General features: G+C 32.9%; 2 protein-coding genes across 2 annotated transcripts; one reads left to right on the plus strand and one right to left on the minus strand.

Annotated features, from left to right (window-relative positions):
- The first annotated feature begins 13,868 nt into the window (after window positions 1-13,868).
- Window positions 13,869-19,260, plus strand: LOC109169544 (arogenate dehydratase/prephenate dehydratase 1, chloroplastic). The gene is made up of 11 exons (XM_019318410.1): window positions 13,869-14,630; window positions 15,074-15,141; window positions 15,231-15,323; window positions 15,418-15,618; window positions 16,045-16,125; window positions 16,194-16,289; window positions 16,523-16,600; window positions 16,687-16,776; window positions 16,868-16,932; window positions 17,020-17,101; window positions 18,882-19,260. Exons 1-11 carry the CDS (start codon window positions 14,345-14,347, stop codon window positions 18,936-18,938), a joined length of 1,197 nt encoding a protein of 398 aa, XP_019173955.1. The 5' UTR covers window positions 13,869-14,344; the 3' UTR covers window positions 18,939-19,260.
- Window positions 19,261-20,105: 845 nt separating this feature from the next.
- LOC109169587 (putative lactoylglutathione lyase) lies at window positions 20,106-23,139 on the minus strand. The gene is made up of 9 exons (XM_019318467.1): window positions 23,042-23,139; window positions 22,299-22,421; window positions 22,069-22,193; window positions 21,683-21,747; window positions 21,380-21,592; window positions 21,060-21,107; window positions 20,860-20,967; window positions 20,631-20,783; window positions 20,106-20,367 (listed from the first exon to the last, which is right to left on the minus strand). Exons 2-9 carry the CDS (start codon window positions 22,415-22,417, stop codon window positions 20,326-20,328), a joined length of 873 nt encoding a protein of 290 aa, XP_019174012.1. The 5' UTR covers window positions 22,418-22,421; window positions 23,042-23,139; the 3' UTR covers window positions 20,106-20,325.
- Between the last annotated feature and the right edge of the window lie 652 nt (window positions 23,140-23,791).

Genomic DNA, 23,791 nt, shown 5'->3' on the forward strand with positions numbered 1-23,791 from the left:
AACCACTCCAAGGATTTCGGCGATCTATCTATCAAAAGCTATAATCTCTCCGGCATGGGGTGTTGCGCCGACAGTGGATTCAAATGTAACAGTGCGGTCTAGAAATGCAACCGGAACCTTAAAAAACTGACGATGGACCATGAAATTACATATATATCCTAAAAAAGTGCAGTCAACAAACGGTCAAATAGACAAATGACCAAATTGTGTTAAAATTGCAAAGTTAAGGACTTAATTGATTGAAATTAAAAGTCGAGGACCAATTTGTGGATTTAGCTATAGCCGAGGGACCATTTTGGGTATTTACTCTTTTTTTTTAAATTTATTTTATTGTGGTAATTTATTTACTAAAGTCATAATATGAAATTTACTCAATGCACAATTTCTCGTTATTCAAAAAAATTAAAATAGAGAATATTGTAATTTATGCATTTCACAAATATACCAATTATTAAGGTCACATTTGAAATATTAGTGGTGTAAATGTTAGCTCTCAATTTTTAAAATGTGACATATTTCAAAATGTTTCGAGGACAAGAATGGAGAGTATAGTCTCCACGCAGCCCTGTCCCGTTGTCATCCCTAATTACTACTTTTAGATGGTTTTAATTTATACTTTTAAAATTAAATAAACACTCGGGCCATTGACAACAACCCAATAAAAAATGGGCCAACCCATGTGTATCAGGGTGGAATTAGATCCGGAAATTCGGTCCTAATCCGAATAATTAGACAGGATAATGAGAACATGACAAATACACATGACAGAAATTTTCCTAATTATATGTAATATGGTATGGATTAATTATAAATATTATATTATGGAAAAAAATCATTGAATATTTTTAAATAAATTATTTTGTTGAAAATATTTTTTAAGTAGCAATCAAAATTACTTAAAAAAAATTATCTAAACAGGAAGAAGCCACCGATTGTGTTAACTTGATGACAACAAAACCTTTTTTAGATGTTGAGAAAAACTCGCAGTGATAATCCGAGTATGTGTAAAGTTTTTTTTTTTTTTTTTTTTTTTTTTTTTTTTTTGATGTTGTAAACCTCACCTTATGACCTTAGTCGGCAAAGTACCACAATGACAAATTATCATAGATTGCACATAGCTGATTGGCTCCACAATTTTTATCTCCACCATACGGTCTCCCATCATTGCTGATGTGCACTAATATAATTTTAAAATGTGTCTCGGACATAGTTTAATTGATTGATTAATTTAAAATAATTTGATATCTTAACTTTTCGATGAAAGCTCTTGAGTTTGGAATCTAATCTTTTAAAATATATATGATATGACATTATGAAACTATCAACTAATTTTCACCACATTTCCCACATTACTAAATTCAGTAGAATTAGTAGAGGACTGGTCATTTTCAAATATCACAACCAAACCAAACGACAAAAATGTCCAAAAAAGACCAAACAAATACCATTAGATAAAAAAACAAACAAACAAACAAATATATTATATATATATGTTACTACATAGTTGGATACATGGTTCAAATTTTATCGATGACTAAAAAAAGATATATGAATTTGTCATTATTGTTAACACTAATATACAAACCTAAAAATTATGAGTTGTTCTATATTACAAACACCATGATTATGAAACTGCCAATACAATCATCCGTAATGATGATACCATACTATAGAGATTAGGATATGAGCGGGTTCTCCAAAGCCCCTAGGCCTCAACTCTATCATGCTCAACGAATTGAACTAATCAACTAAAAAATTTGTTGCTCTATTTTGTTCGCAATACACATGAATCACTATGTAAACATCACATTGTCTACTCATCTCTTTCATGCATGCATGCAAACAAGCTAAGTTAGATATGTGAAAATACACATATGATGTTTGTATATATAGAAAGAAAAAAGGATTTGATATTATTGTATCTAAAACGAAAATAATGATGATACTTTTTGATATTGTTGTACCTAAAACGAAAATAATGATGATATTTTAGAATAAATTATGTATTTTTCTTTATGTTTTAACTATTTGATATTATTACAAAAAATCCCATTTTCAATTTTAAGGAAAAACATTAGAGTATGAAATATTGAAAAATTATGCTTAAAACAACAACAATAATAAAAGACACATATATATGAGGTGATGTTATGTTAGGCATTATAAAGACTTCAAAAGTGTGGGTGACAAGTCCATATATATATATATATATATATATATATATATATATATATATATATATAGGCGAGTTCAGGTGCGGCAGTGTCTTACAGTGCGGTGATTTCTTACGGTGCGGCAACACCAATAGTTCAACAAATATGCACTATCAACGTTAGGAAAATACACCACACAAAACAGAGTAAACAGAGCCCTGCATCACCAAACACACACCATTAGGTGTGAGTAAAAACACCATACACTGTTCGGAAATACACCATTGGGGGTGGTGAGTTATATGGTGTATTTTTTTGAGTTTGTTGTGTATTTTGTGATGTTTTATTGCATTTCATTGTGGTGTGTTTTTATTACACTGTTGGTGCATATTGTTAACACTGTTAGTGTATTCTGAAATTTCGCCGCACCGCCGCACAGTAAGACCCCGCCGCATATGAGCGCTCTTCTATATATAATTATATATATATATATCCTAAAACAACCAACCATAATGAATATTATTGGATCATGTGATGTTTTGTCCCAATTTTGTTTCACAAACTATGAAAATGTTCTGCCAACAATTTGCTTATTTGGCAAATCACTTTTGATTTATGAACAATAATGAAATGAAGAAAAATATTGACTTTGCCAAATCCACATAATAGAGAACTCATATATATGGGAAAGGCTCAATATATATATATATATTTGTAGACATTATATATATTGGATTATTATAATAAATAAATTTGATTTTATATAGATTTTAATTACTAGGAATTTGTTAGTTATTTAAAAAAAAATATAAATATTGAGCATATGTTTTTGCGCATTATGCATAGAAAAAAACTAATATATATATGTGTGTGTTGAAATCACCTTTAGAAAATCACTTTCAAACTCCTTTCTCAAAACATAATAATTGATATAAAAAATTCTAGAACTTTTATGGTTATGTTTAGATAAAATTGTACATTTCATTTAAAAAAATATATTATATAATATAACTTTATTAAATGTATAACATTCTTATATATGGTACGGTAAATTTTTCTTAAAATATTTAAGCCAACTAACATTACATAGTTTTTTTTTAATAAATGTTTTCTTGTCTTAATCATTTTAATAAACTATTTTAACATTATATAGTTTGCTTTAAATTAGGTGTGAATTAGTGTGAGGGAAAGTAAGTAATAGCGGGTAGAGTTTGATTTTTATTAAAAAAAATAAAGTAACTATATTTAAAAAATCAATATAATATAATAGTTTAATCCTTTTAAAATGAGTATAAAAATGTTGAAAATAGCAACAAAGAGATGACATATGTTCTCGCTCTCGCTTGCTCATTGTTGTACAACACATGATCAATATTATAAATGTAACGTGCGTATAATGTTGCTATAACTCTAGAGATGTATTGTTATCATAATAAATGAATTGTTTGTCGAACCACTAAACTGTTGCGTTATTCTTTATTTTAATATTTCCAACATCTTTAATCTTGCATAGATTACAATGAACACAATTTAATAGTATGGTCTCTTCGGGAAGAATCTAAAAACTTTGAAAATAACATTGTAAGGGTAATAATTAATAATCAATCAACACATCAACTTATGTTAGATAAAATAGAACAAATGTAGTACAACTTAGGATACGTTTGGAAAGCATAAAAATGACTTCTGAAAATGTTTTTCAAAAAATGCATGACTCATTTTTCGAAAAATATTTTCCTTCCCGTGTTTGGTTGCATTTTGGAAAATATAGGAATGGATGAAAACTGAAGAATCGAAGGCAACCATGTTTTGAGTGTTGGCGGAAAATGACTTACGCCAAAATTTGGCGTAATGCCTACATTTTCTCAGTCAACGGAAAATGTTTTCCGTTAACTGTATTTTCCTACTGCATCCAAATACTGAAAACTCGAAAATATTTTCCAGAAGTCATTTTCCAGGTTTCCAAATGGGCCCTTAGGTGAAAAACTTTATTAAGTAGTTTGTTTGTTTTTTTTTGGGTAGGAAAGTACTACCTGGACTCCCATGTTGTAGACAATTTTGTTGGGACCCACATGATAAAAATATTCAATCCTTATTTGTCATATCATGGAGTAAAAGTGAGGGAGTAGAATTTGAGAGTACATGTAGTAGTACTTTTTTTGTTTTTTTTTGTTTTTTTTTTGTTTTTTTTGTTTTTTTTGTTTTGTTTTTTTTTTTTGTTTTTTTGTTTTTTTTTTGTTTTGTTTTGTTTGTTTTTTTTTTTGGGGTATTTTTCTCCCAAAATGTTGAATTCTTAATCCCAGGCTCTCCCACTTTGAGCATAATCCCCACACTGTGATCGCCGAAGTTCAAACATTGAATTTTTATCCAAAATACTACATACTGAAACATTGAGCTAAGTCGCTGCAAGCTTTAATATTTTTTAAAAAAAAATTAACAACAATTAGGAGCTCTGTTGGCCCACAGTTTGGAATATCGCAAATTATGCTGTGCAACCGAATGCACCATGCGCATGGTGCATTCGATGCAAAGCGACGTCGTTTTGGTTATAAAAAAAAAAAACGCGCGTCCCACTTAAAGAAGAAATCAGGTTCGATTCCCGGTAATAGCATTTTTATATATCCATAAATTCACAACTATATATCCATAAATTCATAACTATATATCCACAAATTCATAACTATATATCCACAGTGAATGAATGAAGTAAAAATCCACAGTGAATGAACTAAATATCCACAGTGAATGAATGAAGTAAATATCTATAATGAATGAACTAAATATCCACAATGAATTAACTAAGGGTGTGTTTGGTTCGCACATAGGAATCGGAATCGGAATCGGAATGGGTATCAAATACTTGGTAATGGTAATGGGTTTTGGTGAAAGTATTTAACATGTTTGGTAGTAGGGTGGAATGGGAATGGTTACTAATAGTAGTGTTTGAGAATGAATAAGGGAATGAAACCCTTATTTTATTTGGGTATGGGTTTTTGAATTGCTGGGGTATTCAAAATCCATAGTGGTGTTCTAAAAACCTATCAACCAAACAGCAACAATCACTTTTATACCCATTCCTATGGGCAAAACCCACCAACCAAACACACCCTAAATATCCATAAATTCATAACTATATATCCAGAAATTCATAACTATATATTCACAGTGAATGAATGAAGTAAATATCTACAATGAATGAACTAAATATCCACAATGAATGAACTAAATATCCATAAATTCATAACTATATATCTACAAATTCATAACTATATATTCAGAAATTCATAACTATATATCCACAATAATGCTATTGCCGAGAATCGAACCTGATTTTTTTTTAAGTGGGACGCGCGTTTTTAGTCAAAAGGACGTCGTTTTGCATCATATGCACCATGCGCATGGTGCATTCGGTTGCACATCATAACTATTGTTGGAATATGTGGTTTCCTAGTTTCGTACTACAATCATGCCGTAAATAGGCTATATACCCGGGACCTGGAGAGATTGCCCGTTGAAATATGTAAGAGGCTGAACTAGTGGACTGGCAGTCTATTGATTCATGAAGTTGTTGTAAATTGAAGTTCTAAGTTGTAACTTATAATTACTAATTTGTAAGTTTGTAACACTTGAACTAAAAAGTAATATATTTTGTATTTTGTATTTTTTTTTAAAATTCGAACAAAAATCGATATCCGATAAAAACCGTTCGAATATGAAATTATAAATATCTGACCTTTTTAACTAATTAACTAAACGGATTGGATATAAAAATAAAAATAAAAACCAAAAATCGAACGGGTTGACAGTTCATACATCCGAACTGTCTGAACCCGTCCAATGTACACCCCTAATTACAAACTTCAAAATTATTGTATTCAGGGCAAAAGGCACTAGTACCTATATAGTATATGAATTGAAATAATCAATATTATTGTAATAAGTCGACAGTTTAATAAAGTATATAAAACTTCAAATTATTATGTAAGTAATTTAGATTTAATTATATTCTTCGTAATAACATTTTGAGGACTTGTTATTTTGTTATAAGAAAATTTGTAATTTACGGCTCTCACAACTATACCAAATATAAATGTCACCTTTGAATTATTAGAAGTGTAAATGTTGCCCCTCAATTTTTAAAACGTGAAATATATTACATTTTTCTTAATAGAAAAAGAAAAAAGGAGAAACATTGTTGTCGGCAGAAAGAGAACAAGCGAATAAAAAAATGGAGGGGGGAGGGGGAATGTGGTCTTCGAACATGAAAAACAGCGGGGAACCACATTTACACCACTAATAGTTCAGAGAATAAGCAATATATGTCACGTTTTAAAAATTGATGAGCAACATTTATACCACTAATAATTTAAGAGTGACATTAATAATACACATATTTATGAAGGGCATAAATTACAATTATACTTTTATTATATTGAAATGTAATATGTCAATGCTGCTTTGTTGTGGATTAGTTGACATGGGGTATGTGCCATAACAATGACGTGACAAGAGGTATCCTTGATTAAAAAAAGAAAAAATTATAATTTATATCTCTACATAATATGTTAATTATCAATATCACTCTTAAATTATTAGTGGTGTAAATATTGTTCTTCAATTTTTAAAATGGTATATATAATGCACTCCCATAGTATATGAATTAAAATAATAAATATTATTGTAATAAGTTGATAATTTAATAAAGTATATAAAATTTTAAATTATTATTTAAGTAATTTATTAGATTTAATTATTCGTAATAGCATTTTGAAGACTTGTTATTTGATTATACTAAAGTTATAATTTATGCCTCTCACAAATATACTAATTAAATATTACTATTGAATTATTAGTAGTGTAAATATTGTTTCGCAATTTTCAAAACGTGACATATATTACCGATCTCTTAATAGGAAAAAGGATAAACATTGTTGTATGTGAAAAGAAAACAAATGAAGAAAGAAAAATGGAGAAAAAAATGTGGTCTTCGAACATGGAACACGGCGAGTAACCACATTTACACCTGTAATAATTCAGGGGATGAACAATATATATCATGTTTTAAAAATTGAGGAACAACATTTATGCCAATAATAATTCAGGAGTGTCATTAATAATTGACATATTTGTGAGAGGCATAAATTAAAATTTTTACAATTGTAATTTATGCTCCCCATAATATATCAATTATCAATGTTACCCCTGAATTATTAGTGGTGTAAATGTTGCCCCTCAATTTTCAAAACAATAAATATATAAAATAAAATAAAATAAATGATAGAATTACCAAATTTGCAAAGTATTTAAAATTATATTAATTGTTGTGGACATTATGAACATTGATTGTGTAACGGTCGTAACGACAGTCGAAGATTTTTTATCATTATTGTTTTCCGTTACAAATGTATATTTTATATAGTGTTGTAATATGTAAAAAGATTGAATGAATGGAATTCTGAGTTCAATTAGGTTCTTCTCCATCATTTTCTTCTTTGTATTATTCTGATCATACAAGTAGCGATTACACAAAATTTACACAAGATTAGATTATAATTTACAACAATTAATAATTTTTCCATTTCTATTGTTTTTTATTGATCTCCCTCTCACTATAAATACAAATGCATTCTCCTATTCATTCATATATAGTAACATAGAAATATCTATCATAATGGCTTCTAAAGCATTGATATGTTTCTTCATTATTTGTCTCATTCAATATTGTAAGTCTTTTTATATTCTATTTTTTCCTTGTTATTCACAAATTATTACTTCCCAACAAAAAAATTATATCTTATAGATTTATTTCAATTTTATATTTACTTTAATAATCATATTCTCTAATTTTTCATTTCACCACGCCATATTCTCTATTTACTTATTTAGAAAAATGTACAAAGATAAAAACGCATTCTCTACTTTTCTTTATATATTTTTTATTTGTTCACTCCCAACTTCTTGTAATTAAACATATTCTCTGCTTTTCTTTATTCCAATTTTTTTTTCACTATTTATATTCTATTTGCAGAAATATACAAGTACTTTTCTCTTTCCTTCTCTAGCTTTTTGTTTTAATGAAGAATTTCTCCACTTAATAAACATAATTAATATTTGTTATGTATTTCATTACTTGTATATGTAGGTGGTTCGTTTGAGGCTGAGGCAAAAATTGTGGGAGATGGACATTGCAAGTCTAATAAAGACTGTCAAAAGATTTGTGAGACTCCAGTCCCCAACGACTATTGCGATCTAACTACTCACATATGTGTTTGTCATGCAAATGCTAGGCTAAAGTTTGAAATGGTGAATGAACAAACCATTTCTTAGGCGCCTATATATTCTTAATTTAATTTATTAAAAGTGTGAAAAATACCCATTAAAAATTAATACAATCAACTATTTGAATTGAAGTACTCGATCTTTATTTGTTTGTTACAATTAAATACATATTATGACAATTTCAGTGCAAAATAGAAAATTAACAATCTTCTTCTCTAACAGGGCGTTTGGTTGGAGGGATTTTAAATTCCCTTCCCACTTAATTCCCACCTAATTCCAAAGGCCATTAAATTCCGTAGTTTGGTTGGAGGGAATTGCAATTCCCCCATTTTCATGGAATTAAAATCCCATGTCCCCCCTGGTATTTTAATTCTTGGGAAAAAAAGATAGTGATGAGTCAAAATTACCCCTTCCTTTTTTAACCTAAAATAAATGTCTAACAACAATAATGAACATTTTTGACTTTATACTACTTATTCCCTTTCAATTCCCATGTATACCAAACATTGGAATTGAAATTCCCAGTAATTCTATTCCTGTCAACCAAACACTGGAATTTAAATTCCCACTTTATTCCCAATAATTCAACTCCCATGGAATTACAATTCCTTGCCCACATAATTCCCCCCTCCAACCAAACGCCCTGTAAATGTCTCATTTTCAATTGTGTCATATCGTCCCTATTTTTCTTACACGATCATGTTAAAATCATGTTATTTATTTTACAAATGAAATATTGGGACTTAACAAGATTATAATTAAAAACAAAACATTAGAAAGTATTAAAATGCACATGTGCACAAAGTATATTTTTAATAGAGTTTAATATTTGTTACTCCATAGATTAAAACTGCATCGTTTTTAAAGAGTTAGGAATGTATATTGCAATGGTTAAAAATTAATAATTAAAACGACTAGTAGTGAACAATTGAGGAACTAAAATTATATTTTTTCCAAAAAAAAGTTATTCTTTCATACTAAATCACTACACGATGTTCTCTTCCATGATGTGGTATTGATTAAAAATGAAAAACTTTTTATTTTTATGAGTTATTGTCTCCTTGTGATCCCCAATAGAAATTTTTGGTGTGATTTTTTAGGAATGAAAGCTTACGTGGAGGAAAGAGAGATGAGAGAGAAACTTTTGGCTCTCTCTGCAACACTTTGACCCAAATTATTATTAATGTAAGAAAATTTTAATATGACAATTGCACAGGGTATAAGTGAATGTAAAAGTTTTGGATTTTGTATTGGGCGCAATAACGACATTATAAAGTTTATTTATAGGGACAATGTCTTTATTGCAATGTTACAAACTTTAAATTTATTGTCCATCCAGTGCATGAGATACTAATACCTATATAGTATATGAATTGAAATAATAAATATTATTGTAATAAGTTGATAATTTATAAAGTATACAAAATTTGAAATTATTATTTAAGTAATTTAGATTTATTTTTTCGTAAAAACATTTTGAAGGCTTGTTATTTTATTATAAAAAAAATTGTAATTTATACCCCTAACAAATATATCAATTATCGATGTCACTCTTAAATTAATAGTAGTGTAAATGTTGCCCCGCAATTTTCAAATTAAAACGTGACATATATTACCCATCCTTTAATAGGAAAAAGGAGAAACATTGTTGTCTGCGGAAAGAGAACAAACGAATAAAGATAAATGGAGAAAAAAATGTTCGAACATGGAAAAAGGCGGGTAACCACATTTACACCTGTCAGGGAATGAACAATATATTTCATATTTTGAAAATTGAAGAGCAAAATTTATTCCACTAATAATTCAGGAATAACATTAATAATTGACATATTTGTGAAGGGCATAAATTACAATTTTTCTAATTGTAATTTATGTCCCTCCATAATGGTTCTGTTTGGCGGAGCTTATTTAGGAGCTTATAGCTTATTTTAAGCTACTAATAAGCTATAAACCCTGTTTGGTAATGTTCCCAAAATAAGCTCCTAGCTTAAAATAAGAGCTTATTTTGGAACGCTACCTTAGGTAGCGTTTCAAAATACGCTCCTAGCTTCCTAATTTTTTTTTCCATCTTTATCCTTATTATTTTAAAGAAATAACATAATTTACCCTTCCCAATTAAAACTCTTTTCTATTCTCCTTTATCCGCAACTTTCACCTTTCACTGCAAATATTATTATTATTATTATTATTATTATTATTATTATTATTATTATTATTATTATTATGAGATTTGCAACAATATTGCTACTTTATTATGAGATGCAAGATCATGATTATGCTTATAGTTTTATTTCAAAATGTTAATTTAAAAAAAAAATAAAAAATGTTAAATTTTAATATGTAAACAAACTAATTTAAATTTTATGAAGATGTCCTTTTTAGTTTTTTTTTTTTTTTTTTACATTTATCAGCTTATCAAAAAGTTAATTTTACCAAACACTTTCAATCATAACAGCTAGCTTAACAGCTCTTCAATTTTCAGCTCCGAGCTTATAGCTTTTCAGCTTCCAGCTCCTTTTCAGCTAAGTTTGCCAAACAGAGCCAATATGTCAATTATCATTATATGGTTTTTTTTTTGAGTTAATACCAGTCAAGGTCCCTCGAGTATAGTGATTCCGCCACCTATGGTCCTAAACTTTCAAATCAACCCTCCGTGATCCTCTAAGTTTCAAAATTGACCTATCATAGTCCTTCCGTTAGTAATCTCCGTCTCAACCGTCAAATGTAAGGTTATAATAGTCTTTTTACATTTTGCTCACCCAAAACAATTCAGAAATTAAAATTACTTACTTTTCGCGTTTTGCTCAGCCAGAGACGGCGAGACGGAGGAGTGGCTGAGAGACAAAGATAGTGGGAGGGTCGAGAGTGGAGGAGACAGGGAGAGTGCGAGGTTGAGAGCGGCGAAGGAAGAGAATGGCGTGTGAGATTCTTGAAAAGCCCTACCCGAAATCGATCGAATTCCGACCTCCGGAATTGGTAGGAGCTGAGCGTGAGCGTGAGCTTGAGCTTTTCCGATTAAGAGGCGCCGGAGAGACAGAGTCAAACCGGCACGCCCAACTGCTAGGTGGTGGCCGCCGCCGTCCTCAAGAGCTTAGCCGTTTTCGGAGAAATCAAGGATGATTTCATCGAGGCTCATGTTCAAATGGTGAGAGCACTAGCTTCGTGCCCGTTAATCGTCGATTTCTTAGTGGACCACGAATTCTTGAGCCGCATTGCATCCGTACTGAGCTGCGGGATTTTAGGCGTCCGGATAGCAGCGAGAGCGGTTTCCGACAGCCTTCTCCGTCTTCTGTAAATTACACGCGAAGGCCGCTCTCGGTTGACGCTGCGAGGTTGAATATGGAAGTGGGCGAGATTCAATTGGTTAATTAATTTGCAAATACTAAGTATGTAAACTTGGTTATATGAATATGTGGATGTGTATATACAGGTTTAGTGGATCATTCTTGTGTATATAAGTGATTTCCGAGTTTGTGAAAAAAGGATCATTACTGAGTAAATTAAGGTAGATGAATAGAAATTCATAATATCTGTAAATTTGGTTATATGAATACGTACACACAGATTTAATGAATTAATGAAACTAACGCAATTTTCTTTATTTATTTATTTATTTATTGCAAATTCAAAATTCTGAGTTTATTTTTTGGAAATAAGACACAGTAAAGTTCAATTAGCTTTTAGATCTATGGGTATTAATTTGAGCTAACAGTATTTTTATTTCTTATTCTTTAATTGTATTAATATATAGCAAAAAAGGGGAAAATGTTTTGTTTAATGGTTCACTTACTGTATTTGAAATTGCAGGTAGAATGAAGGATAGAATCAGATTTGATAGTGGGAGGGATGAAGCTAGGCCTCTCCGGGCAGATTCCGGTGTCGAGAACCCCTACTATAACATCATATGCATAATCAGAGTTGGGTTAGAGGCCAGATGATTCAACTAAGCCCAAAAATGCAAAAACTAAGGCGTGCGGGTGGTGAGGAGGCGACGGACGTGATCTGGGAGGACAGATACCACGTCGGAAACTTTTCCTAATTCAGACGCTTGGATTAGTGATAGGGAGGCATGAGTTATTTTATTTTCTGATCGAATTAATGTGTATTGGGTGAGCAAAACGTGAAAAGACTATTATGCCCTTACATTTAAGGGTTGAGACGGAGATTACTAACAGAAGGACTATAGCAGGTCAATTTTGAAACTTGGAGGATCACAAAGGGCTGATTTGAAAGTTTAGGACCATAGCTGGCGGAACCACTATACTCGAGGGACCTTGAATGGTATTAACTCGTTTTTTTTTTCTTAAAATATTTAAGCCAACTAATATTATATAGTTTTTTTTTTTAATAAATATTTTCTTTTGGGTAAGAAGAGTTTGGACACTAAAAAAATTACACAAATGATGCCATCAGAGTTTGATCAAATTATCAATAATTTGAAAACCTGAGTTTTTGTGTTCTTTTTCATATCTTAACCATTGAACATAAAGCATGTCTTATGTATTATTACATATGTAAAACAATTATTAATATCACAATTGACCAATCATGTTCCCAACTTACTAATATCAAATTTACTCAAGTAAGAGCTAGTAGAGTTTAATTTTTATTTAAAAAATAAAGTAATTATATTTAAGGAATCAGTATAATATAATAGTTTAATCCCTTTAAAATGAGTATAACAATGTTGAAACTAGCAACACAGAAATGATAAATGCTCTTGCTCTCACTTACTCATTGTTGTACAACACATGATCAATATTGTAAATGAAACGTGAGTATAATGTTGCTATAACTTTAGGAGTGTATTGCTATCATAATATATATGAACTATTCGTCGAACCACTAAATCATTGCGTTATTCTTTATTTTAATATTTCCAACATCTTTAATCTTGCACAAATTACAATGAAGAAAAAAAGAAGACCAACAACGTTCAAGATATGACTACAATTTAATAGTATGGTCTCTTCGGGAAGAATCTATAAACTTTGAAAATAGCATTGTAACGGTAATAATTAATAATCAATCAACACATTAACCGTTATGTGAAAACCTTTATTTATTTATTTATTTATTTATTTATTTTTGGGTAGGAAAATACTACCTGAATTCCCATGATGTATATATTTGTTCTGGGACTCACATAATGAAAATAATTCAGTCTGTGTTTGCCCTATCATGGAGTAAAGTGAAAGAATAGAATTTGAGAGTACATAGTATTTTTTTTTTATTTTTGTATTTTTCTCTTAAAATATTGAATTCTTAATCCCAATGGCTCTTTCCACTTGGGCATAATCTCCACATTGTGATCGTCAAAATTTGAACATTAAATTTTTATTTTAAATACTGCATACCAAAACATTGAGTTAAGTCCGTGCAATCTTTAATTTTATTTTCTTTTTAATTTTTTTTAACAACAGAGGTTAGGAGCTCTGTTGGCCCATAGTTTGGAATATGTGGTTTCCTAGTTTCGTACTACAATCATGGCATAAATAAGCTATATACCCGGAGACCTGGAGAGACTGCCAGTTGAAAATTTTTACCGTTTTTAGCTGGAGGCTTATTCATTGTATCCGCCGCCGCCGCCGCCGCCGCCGCCTCATTGTCGTCCACCGCCAAGAGAAAACGTGGTGGCAACGTTGTATGTATACCTAACCTGGGAGGGTTTTTCTACAGGGATTTTTACAGCAAGAACACAGCCAAAGTCTATAAAGCTCGGGCCCATGTTAAAGATCCTCGATCAAATGTTAAATTAATCCCAATCTTTGACCTTTTGATTTTTTTTTTTTTTAAATTAAAAAAAATTCACGTTGTCTTATCTGGGTCTTCCAAGAACTCGACCAACAACTCAAGAATGCGCCATTCTCTCTCTATCTGATGAGTCTTGGGGGTGGTTGGCGCAGAAAGATATGGCTTTGAGGGCCGTGCCAATCTGGGGTTGTTGCGCGAAGCGACAACATTGTTTTCTGTACGCTAAAAGATCCGACTGTCAGGCGGGTGTTTCCGAGGTTGGGTTCTTGAATTCGGGTGGGGAGAGGAAATGGCGGTGCTCGGCTGTCCTGGTGGAAGCTAAGGAGAAGCCGCCATTGACGCTATCTGGTGTTGCTTCACTGCCTGGTGGAAGTGGGGTTGAAGAAGAAGAGCCTCAGATCGCTAAACCCAGTGGATTTCACAGGGATTTGCAATCTCTCCCAAGTTAGTTGTTCCAAATGCCCACAATAATTCATGTTTTTTTTTTTTTTATGCATTTGAGGAATTTCAATACTGGGTTGTTCATAATGCAGTTAAGGTGCTTGTAGAATTGAATCTTGTTTGGTTTATTTGGATTTCTAAACAAAGATTGCATGAAATGATGAAAGTATCCTAACTTTTAAAGGAAAAGAGTCAGCTTTTGTGGCAGATTATTATGTTCTGATACATATATTCCTTTAGATTGCTAATGGAAGAAGAGTCACTTTTCTTTAATGGTGAATTAGAAGTACTATTACTAGAGAGAATGAAGAATATACATTTGTCTTCCTGAATAGATCTTTGTTGAGTGTTTCTACTTTCATTTAGAGTGCTGTCTTTTAGGTTTTTATTTCGTATGGAATCTCTGTTTGTGTTTAGTGTCATTTACGCAATGCCTCAAACTGCAGAACCATTGACAGCCGCTGATTTCTCTTCTTGTCCTAACGATGCCTCAAATGTCCGGGTTGCTTATCAGGTACGATGAAACGTGGTTTAATGATGTTAGATACATCCTACATTGTATAATTGATGTTTCGTAAGCTTGTTTTCTTTGCCCAATTTTAGGGAATTCCCGGTGCATATGGTGAGGCGGCTGCAATTAAAGCATATCCAAGTTGCGAGACTGTTCCATGTGAGCAATTCGAGGCTGCGTTTAAGGTTACTTGTTTATGAAATACGAAAAATGTTTTTAGTTTGCCAATGAGTTTACACTTCACTATGGCGTTAATTGCTTTTGCTTTTTTCGGGGCAGGCAGTTGAGCTTTGGCTAGTGGACAAAGCGGTGCTTCCCATCGAGAACTCTGTAGGGGGTAGCCTCCACCGTAATTACGATTTGCTCCTTCGTCACAGGCTGCATATAGTCGGTGAAGTTCAGTTGGTAGTTAATCACTGCCTTTTAGGTCTTCCCGGAGTTAGGAAGGAGGAACTAAAACGTGTCTTGAGCCACCCCCAGGTAATTAATTTTCATCGTTTATTTCGGTGATGAATTTAATTCGATCCTTATTAATATGGTAAAAGTTTTGGTTATAAGCACTTTAACCTCTCTAATGTAGTGTGAATCGAGGATACGGTGCCGTTTTGCCTAGGATACAACTAAAAGCAAATTGGCCTCTTAGGATTTTTCGTGAATTGAGTACGAGATCCTAAGAACACAAAAGACTATGGAAAATTTAATAGAGTACGAGATGAATAGTCAACTGAATCTAATGAAATCCACTTCTCAAGAAAATAGTTTTAGGCCAAATTCACCCGTCTCTCTACTCACATTTCGGCTTGAAAATTTTTCTTATTTGGTCTATTAGTGTATTATTCTATTTCTTAATCTTAATGCGTGTGTGGATCTTCCATTTTGCATAAGATTCCAAATTTTGCGTTTTAGGCACTTGATCAATGCGAAATGACTCTGAATAAGTTGGGTGTTGTTCGAGTCAGTGTCAATGATACTGCGGGTGCTGCCCAGGTATGTTTTTGAACTTTTACTCTTACCTTTCCTACTTATCGTCAAAATTATTTTTAACACCTGAATAGATGATAGCCTTGGAAGGAACGAGAGACACGGGAGCAGTAGCAAGTGCTCGAGCTGCAGAAATCTATGGCCTCGATATCCTTGCAGAATACATACAGGTACTGATGTTTAAAATGCACTTTTACCAAATTATTGGTCTTTTTATCCTTAAAAACTGCCCATTTATGGAAAAAACCATTGTTAAGCCTGACAAGCTTTGTATGAAGTTATAAGCTATAAGCTCCTAAATAAGCTCTGCCAAACAGAGCCTTTCTGTTTCACACTTTCACATTTATTTGCCATGTTTCTATGATTCTAAAATTTGATTTCATTGTATAAACCCATTCATCAGGATATCTCCAACAATATTACCCGTTATCTGATACTTGCAAGAGAACCGATAATTCCAGGAACAGATAGGCCATATAAGGTAACTTTCCTCTGTTCAGCAAAATCTCTTGTTTTGGTTTTTGTGTTTTTCGGGAAGATTGAAATTAAATGGTCTTATCTGCATAGACTAGCATCGTTTTCACCCTAGAAGAAGGACCGGGAGTTCTATTCAAGGCGTTAGCATGTTTTTCTCTGAGAGGCATTAGTTTGTCGAAGGTAATTAAGTAACTTTGCGGACTTTTGTTAAAAACTCCTTTTTTTTCTGAAAGGTGCTGATATTGTTTTCTCTCTCACGATGTTCCAACAGATTGAAAGCCGGCCACAGAGAAAAAATCCATTGAGAGTAGTTGATGCTTCCAAAGGAAGTGTCAAGTGAGTTCTTTATGATCTAGATTTATACATAGATTTAAAAAAAAAAATCCCCGTTTTTGGCACCTTCTAAAGCTTGTCCTTTTGCAGGTACTTTGATTACTTGTTTTACATAGACTTTGAAGCATCTATGGCTGAACCCCGTGCACAATACGCTTTGGGACATTTACAGGTAACCTTACTTTCTATTTGTTTTCTGAAATCCTTACTATCGAGCAAATACTACTTGCGTAGTTGCATATTACCCCTATTGAGGACCTTGCTCCATCACCCTTTCATAACTTAAATAAAACGGGGCGTCAGTGTCATCGAGAAAGAGAAACATACGAAACTGCTAACATGGGGTGTAACTCTAATCTGCCGAGGTATATGTATAAGGACACAATTAAAATTAGTATGCATTCTTAATCAGTGTTGAAAAAGACGCTAGGCACCCTTTTTTTTTTTTTTTTTTTGGTTATTCGCCAAAACGACGTCGTTTTGGCGAATAACCTTAAAAAAGAAAAAAAAACAAAAAACGGGGTTCGATTCCGGCGTTCCTCGACGCAGCCGGGCACCACCTAGGCGCGAATTTTGCAATCTTGTTCTTAATAACGGTTTTTTCAAGTATGAGCTATGGCCTATGGCCATCAATGTGAGTCAACCCGATATTATGAGACCTGAACTTGAAGTTTCTTTACTCTTCACATTCTATTTCTCCATACTCCATAGAAAACTTGAGTTTATTCCATTTTTGGTCCTTCAACTATTGTGTTTTTTACTTTTTTTACACTTTCGATCTTCAAGTTCAAATCCACAAAATTTGGTCTTCAATTGGTTAAAATGTATCACTTTTAATCCTCGCACAAAGGACTGAAAGTGGCACATTTTCAATAGTTAGGGCTTTAGTGGCCAACTAAATTTTAGTTGATTTTGAATTCGAGGGTAAAAAATGGGGGAATGCAATAATCAAGGGACGAAAACAGGAATTAACCCAAAACTTAAGTCTACCATAATGCGGAGTACATCTTTTTTCTTGGCGGGGGTATGTAGGAACTAGGAAGGAGACTTACTATGTTCGAATCTGTCATAGTGTCATGATAATGTGTCTATAAGCTTTAACGATCTCAATGTCAAAAGTAGCTTGGTTGACATGAGCGACCGTGCATTCTCATCTCTTAAGAGAGATCGGGAGTTCAAAACCCCTCTCGTATATAAAAATCAATATGGCTCGGACTTTGCCCCTTAATTGGGCCGGCTTGGTGTGAACGGCTTAAAGGTGCCTCTTATGGCAAATTATGCCGTGGAACCGTGTCCACCTTGCAAGGTGGACACGGTTCCAAAATTGTTCATAATTATGAATATAGAGTTCTATAATTATGAACATAGAGTTTTATAATTATGAATATAGAGTTCTGTAATTGTGAATATAGAGTTCAATAATTGTGAATATGAAGTTCAAAAATTATGAACATAGAGTTCAGTAATTATGAACATAGACTTCCTGAAGACAATTTGGAACCGTGTCCACCTTGGTTCCACGGCATAACAACTCGCTTCTTATAGTTAGGACCTACTCAGGACACCTCGTGATCAATTAAAAAAAATGATGTCAATGTCAACCTAGCCCAAATCGGTTGGCCTAGGCGTGGCCTACGTGCTATAGTACTTGGACCAATCCGGTCCAATCGAGATTACATGAATGGTGGCCTAGCATTAGATTACGTGCTATATACCTGTTCATGCTTGACCGACCCAAGTATTGTATCACGTGGACCGTGTCTGGGCTTAAGCTCACATTGCCATCTAGGCTTCTTACTTTTCTAACACAAATTTACGAAGTTACCTGAAATGCGCTCGTTAACTACTCATCAACCATCTAACTTGCATTGTTGCTCCAGCACGGTTCCACACCGCCCTTTTCTTTTTTCACCAGACAGATCTTTGATAATCCTTGTATATGTTTCTGGCAGGAAATTGCAAGATTCCTTCGAGTCCTTGGTTGCTACCCTATGGATACTGCTTTATAAATGCCTGACTTCTAGTGATCAACATGAGAGGAAGTTTAGTGCCTTCCCCGCTGTTTGGTAGGATATGCACTCTAATGGAGGATTTAAGCTGTACATATAATCCTGTCAGAATCAGGAGCTGAGCTGGTGTTTTCCTGGATTAAAACTGGGTTTTTGTTCCATTCTTCCATATTCTTTTGATCTTTTTTTTTTTTTTTTTTTTAAACTGTATATTAAGTTTTAGAGATTCTCATGGGTCATATGGATCGGAATGAATATGATTTCGACATTAGTTGTAGCAGTAAATTTGATTTGGAAAGATGTATTCTTCCTTTTTGTTTTCTTCTGAACTTCTTACATCACATTATTTGGTAACTATGATTGATTAATGGATCAATGAATCCTCTGAGTAAGTTTACTACTTAATTTTGTGTAGAACACAATAAGAAAGCCTTGTGCGAGTATAATTTATTACAATTTTGTTAGAGGGAAATCAAGTTCCTTCGTTTTGCCAAGCACCTTGTGCTCAGATGACACATCTCTTATGTGGGAGGTCATGAGATCGAACCTCAGTGGAGGCGTTGTTGACTCTTTGTGTTTCATTAGGTTGAAAAAATATGTTTGAACAGATACTACAATGTAATAGAGTCAGTAGCATTTAAAAAAAAAAGTTTCTTCGTTTTAATATAAATGACAATAGGACGGGATAAGGAGTTGTTGACTCTTTTGTGTTTCATTAGGTTGAGAAAATATGTTTGAACAGATATTACAATGTAATAGTAAGTAGCATTCAAAAAAAAAAAGTTCGTTTTAATATAAATGACAATAGGGCGGGATAAGGATCTCACCGTTCCCTGTGTTGGTTCGAGAATCTTTTTTTTTTTTTTTTTTAGATTACGGGATTTTTTCACAACCCTTTTGGGTGTAAATAAATTCAAATTTCACATTGTAATCCTAACAGGCAAAAGACCACAAAAAAGTAAATCAGCCTACATTACTCATAGCTGATCAGCTCAAATCAAGAAGAATCAAGAAGACAAGGATTCAAATTCGTGACTTTGTGATTACAAGTGTGGATCTCTTACAATACTGACTGACGAGAGGGAGTCCCCCTGTCATATTCAGATCTGGGTAAAATTGCCATCCCTACCATCAAAATACAAGTCATTGGTGGAAAGAATCGAAAGATGCATTGTTCGGCTAAAACTTTAACATGCTTATTATAACCAAACTTACTCAAATGTCATGTTTTCTAGTTACAACAGTCATGAATTACACAGTGCTGCCATGCAAACGATGCTCAAGCATAGTTGATAATCTAAGAATATTCATTTTGCAGGCATATAGGTAATTCATGTTTTATTCTACGAAGATTCTGAGATTGTTCGCTGTTTCACTCGTGCTGTGCTTACTGAAGCTCCTTCAGAAAATCTTCATTGTCAACCAGAACCTATTAACGTAAAGACGAGGACCAAAACAAGATGTCAGATCAAAAAGTGTGTGTGATACTTTGCAGAAAAAAAAGGGTTTCTTATGGCGGAAATGATGCCTAGTGCCCTAACTTATTTGTTGAAGTGTATAGTGACATGAAGGCTTACTGTTTTCCAACCATCTGGGTGTAGGAAAGATGTGATTTTGGTGTTGATTATGGCAGTAAATGATGCATAACGCCCTAACGTATTTGTTTAAGAGTATAGTGAGACGAAGACTTACTGTTTTCCAACCATCGGGGTCTAGGAAAGAAGTGATTTTGGTGTTGATCCCAGGAATTGGACCTGGTTGTCGAGTTATCTTTCCGCCAAGCTCTTGGGTCACAAGGTTAACAACCTCTGCACTTTTGTACACATCATCTGTGCTGATCGCAACCTGGACCAAAACACGAAACTTTTATTATGAGGAAGAACAACAACAAGAACAGCAACAACAACAAAGGGAAACAAACCTGTGCATAGGCATTTCCTTTGGTGTACTCGGTAACACCATAATTGTATGTTAACTCCAAAACGATAGTCTCATGTTCCGGAGCATATCCCATCATTGCTATGGTATACTGTATAGTTAAAACAAATGGTATTTTTAGGAATGGTTCGAATGTTACAAAAATTCCAATTCAAATCAAAATGAAGAAAAGCAAAGTATAACCTTCTGTTCTGGCCTGTCAGTTTTCTTTAAAAGTTGCATTCCTAATGCCTGCATGAGAAAACCAATTAGATTTGCAATCGTTATGTACATTTTAAAGGCGCAATACAAGTACTCTAATAAGAGATGAACCATTAAAATCTAAAAGGATCTGGAATAATATACACAAGGACACAATGATGTAATGACGAAACTAATTGCAGTCAGTCAGTCACACTGTAGAACCCTAGACCAAATCTTTCATGGAAGTTGCATTTGAAAATCCACTAAATTTTGTGATCAGCTGAAATAGAAGGATTAAATAAATAATAATTTAAAGTCACCTTTTCATAGAACTTGATAGAACGTTCCAGGTCACCCACGCGGAGCATTACTTGACAGAGTGGTTCAGGAGTAGGACCACGCTGAATAATCTCAAAGAGGTAGCCATCGGGATCTTTCACAAAAGCAATGACAGAAGTTCCACCTTTGACAGGACCAGGTTCACGAGTAACAGTTCCACCCTTAGCCTTGATGTCTTCGACCAATTTGTAAACCTTAAAGAATAAATTTTCAAGAAGGAAACAGATTCAAAAAAACAAAAACACACACATTTTCCTACTGAACTTCAGAAAAGAAGCACTTACATCTTGTGTTGCAATAGCAAAGTGTCCAAACCCAGTTCCAATGTCATATTTGTCAACTCCATAATCTAAGGAGCAGTTGATAAAAATGTTAAATGTAAAAATTAAGCACCTTACTCAATTTGATGTAATGAACAGAGTAATAAATAATTTGAGTGAATATCTATCCTCTCACCATGGTGGCACACCTTAGAATTGATTTTGGAACACTCCTACAGTCCCACCCCGCCCTATCCCGCGAAGGCAAACATTTTTTTTTTTTTTTTTGGAGTCGGAAAACAATCACATACTTATCAAAAAATTGCAAACCCACCATGTAAATCGTATATCGTGATGACTATAAACCATAAAATACCATACATAGGAAAAAAAAAATAGCCAAAACATACTGTAAGTCAATTCCACGACAAAGTGAGAATCTTCAGAGCCATAACCAAGGAAAGCATTTGCATATTTCTCCTCAGGAACATCTCTCTTCCTTAATAACTTCATCCCAAAGCACTCTGTGTAAAACCTAACAAGAGCAAAGCGATTACAATTACAATAACAATCATCAACACAATGTTAACACAGCTGACTGCTGATATAGGAAGCAAATAGTGTCCTTCGAAATCCATACTTGATGGTTCGATCAAGGTCCCCAACACGATACACAGCATGCAGAAACCTGCGCTTATCCTTCTTTGGCCATTCCAACAACTCATCACTTGGAACAACAGGTGCAGCAGCTTCAGCCATGGTTCTGATCTCGATTAAAAATCAACCAATAATGATTAATACCATAATCTGTAAAAATCCTAAGAATATTCACAAAAGTTTTAAGGAATAAGATGCATACAGGAATTGCAACTTCCAAACCCCAAACTTTACACTACCAATCTTGGCAAACAGCAGACAACACCACAAGCAGCAAAAAAAAATTCAATTTCTAATGGTGAAACATAACGCCAGAGATTAATTTGAAGTTACAAACATTACACATAAGTTAACAAAAATAGAGCTACCATAAACAACTATTCTATTGGCTACAGCAGACAACACCATAACAAGAAATAAAAAAATAAAATTAAAAAAAAAAAAATCTCATAGATCATAACGCTAGAGATTAATCTAAAGTTCCAACTATACACTTAATTAACCAAAATAAAGCTATCACAAACAATTATTCCATAAAAATATATCATTTTCCTTAAAAAAACACACAAGAATATGTGGAATCTTCCAACTTTTGAAATAACACAATCAATCAGGAACTAAAGATTAATAACACATTCAACTGATAATCGATGGAGTAATCATGCAAATATGCAATTCCAACCGCATAGCTTGCCATCGAATGTAGAGAGAGAAAGAGAGAGTTACCAAGGGAGAGAGTGAGGAACCGAAATGGAGAACAGTCTGGAAATATGAGCACGCTAACATTTATTTATATACTGCAGTGAGGTTAGTTCATCACCGATAACGCAAGAAATTGAGCAGTAGCCGTTCGATGAGCGATACTTAGAATCGAACGGTTGATCTCATGTCTGTTATGCACAGAAATAACTAGCAGATAATTTTAGCTTATTTATTTTTCTTTAATGGGGTGGTTGGCACTAAGGGGCTTTTGGTTCGGGTCATCTTAGATTACCTAGGTAATCTGAGTCTGGTAATGTTATATGTTAATTTATATCCTACATTACGGTGCGCGTTGTACTATGCGCCCAGATGCAAAACGACGTCGTTTTATTTTTTTTTTTTTTTTGAAATTTCCCACCCCAGTAAATGGCAGTAGTTTTTTCTTTAAAAAAAAACCCGTTATTCAAGAATGTACATAATGTTATACTATAATACACATAATTGTATACATAAATGTACATAATTATATAACAAAATATACATACTCTTTTTAAAAGATAATACACATAATCTAACATAATACATAATAAACATAAACTTTTAATATAATACACACAAATTTTCTGATTCGGATGTACATAATTGTACAAAAAAAATGTACATAATTGTATAAAAAATGTACATAACTGTATGAACCAATACACATAACTGTATGAACAAATACACATAACTGTGTGAACAAATACACATAATCTCAGCAACTTCATATCGCGC

The sequence above is a fragment of the Ipomoea nil genome, unplaced genomic scaffold (genome assembly GCF_001879475.1).
Source record: "Ipomoea nil cultivar Tokyo-kokei standard unplaced genomic scaffold, Asagao_1.1 scaffold0317, whole genome shotgun sequence".
In the NCBI taxonomy this organism is placed as follows: Eukaryota; Viridiplantae; Streptophyta; class Magnoliopsida; order Solanales; family Convolvulaceae; genus Ipomoea; species Ipomoea nil.

What these genes read in the sequence shown, in the direction of transcription:
- LOC109169544 (XM_019318410.1), top strand. Translation starts at nt 14,345, where the DNA reads ATGGCTTTGAGGGCCGTGCCAATCTGGGGTTGTTGCGCGAAGCGACAA. An exon ending in ATACTGCGGGTGCTGCCCAG is followed by an intron (nt 16,126 to 16,193) that starts GTATGTTTTTGA and finishes ACACCTGAATAG; the next exon opens with ATGATAGCCTTGGAAGGAAC. An exon ending in GAACAGATAGGCCATATAAG is followed by an intron (nt 16,601 to 16,686) that starts GTAACTTTCCTC and finishes TTATCTGCATAG; the next exon opens with ACTAGCATCGTTTTCACCCT.
- LOC109169587 (XM_019318467.1), bottom strand. Translation starts at nt 22,417, where the DNA reads ATGGCTGAAGCTGCTGCACCTGTTGTTCCAAGTGATGAGTTGTTGGAA. An exon ending in CTGACAGGCCAGAACAGAAG is followed by an intron (nt 20,968 to 21,059) that starts GTTATACTTTGC and finishes TTAACTATACAG; the next exon opens with TATACCATAGCAATGATGGG. An exon ending in ACCCCGATGGTTGGAAAACA is followed by an intron (nt 20,368 to 20,630) that starts GTAAGTCTTCGT and finishes TTACGTTAATAG; the next exon opens with GTTCTGGTTGACAATGAAGA.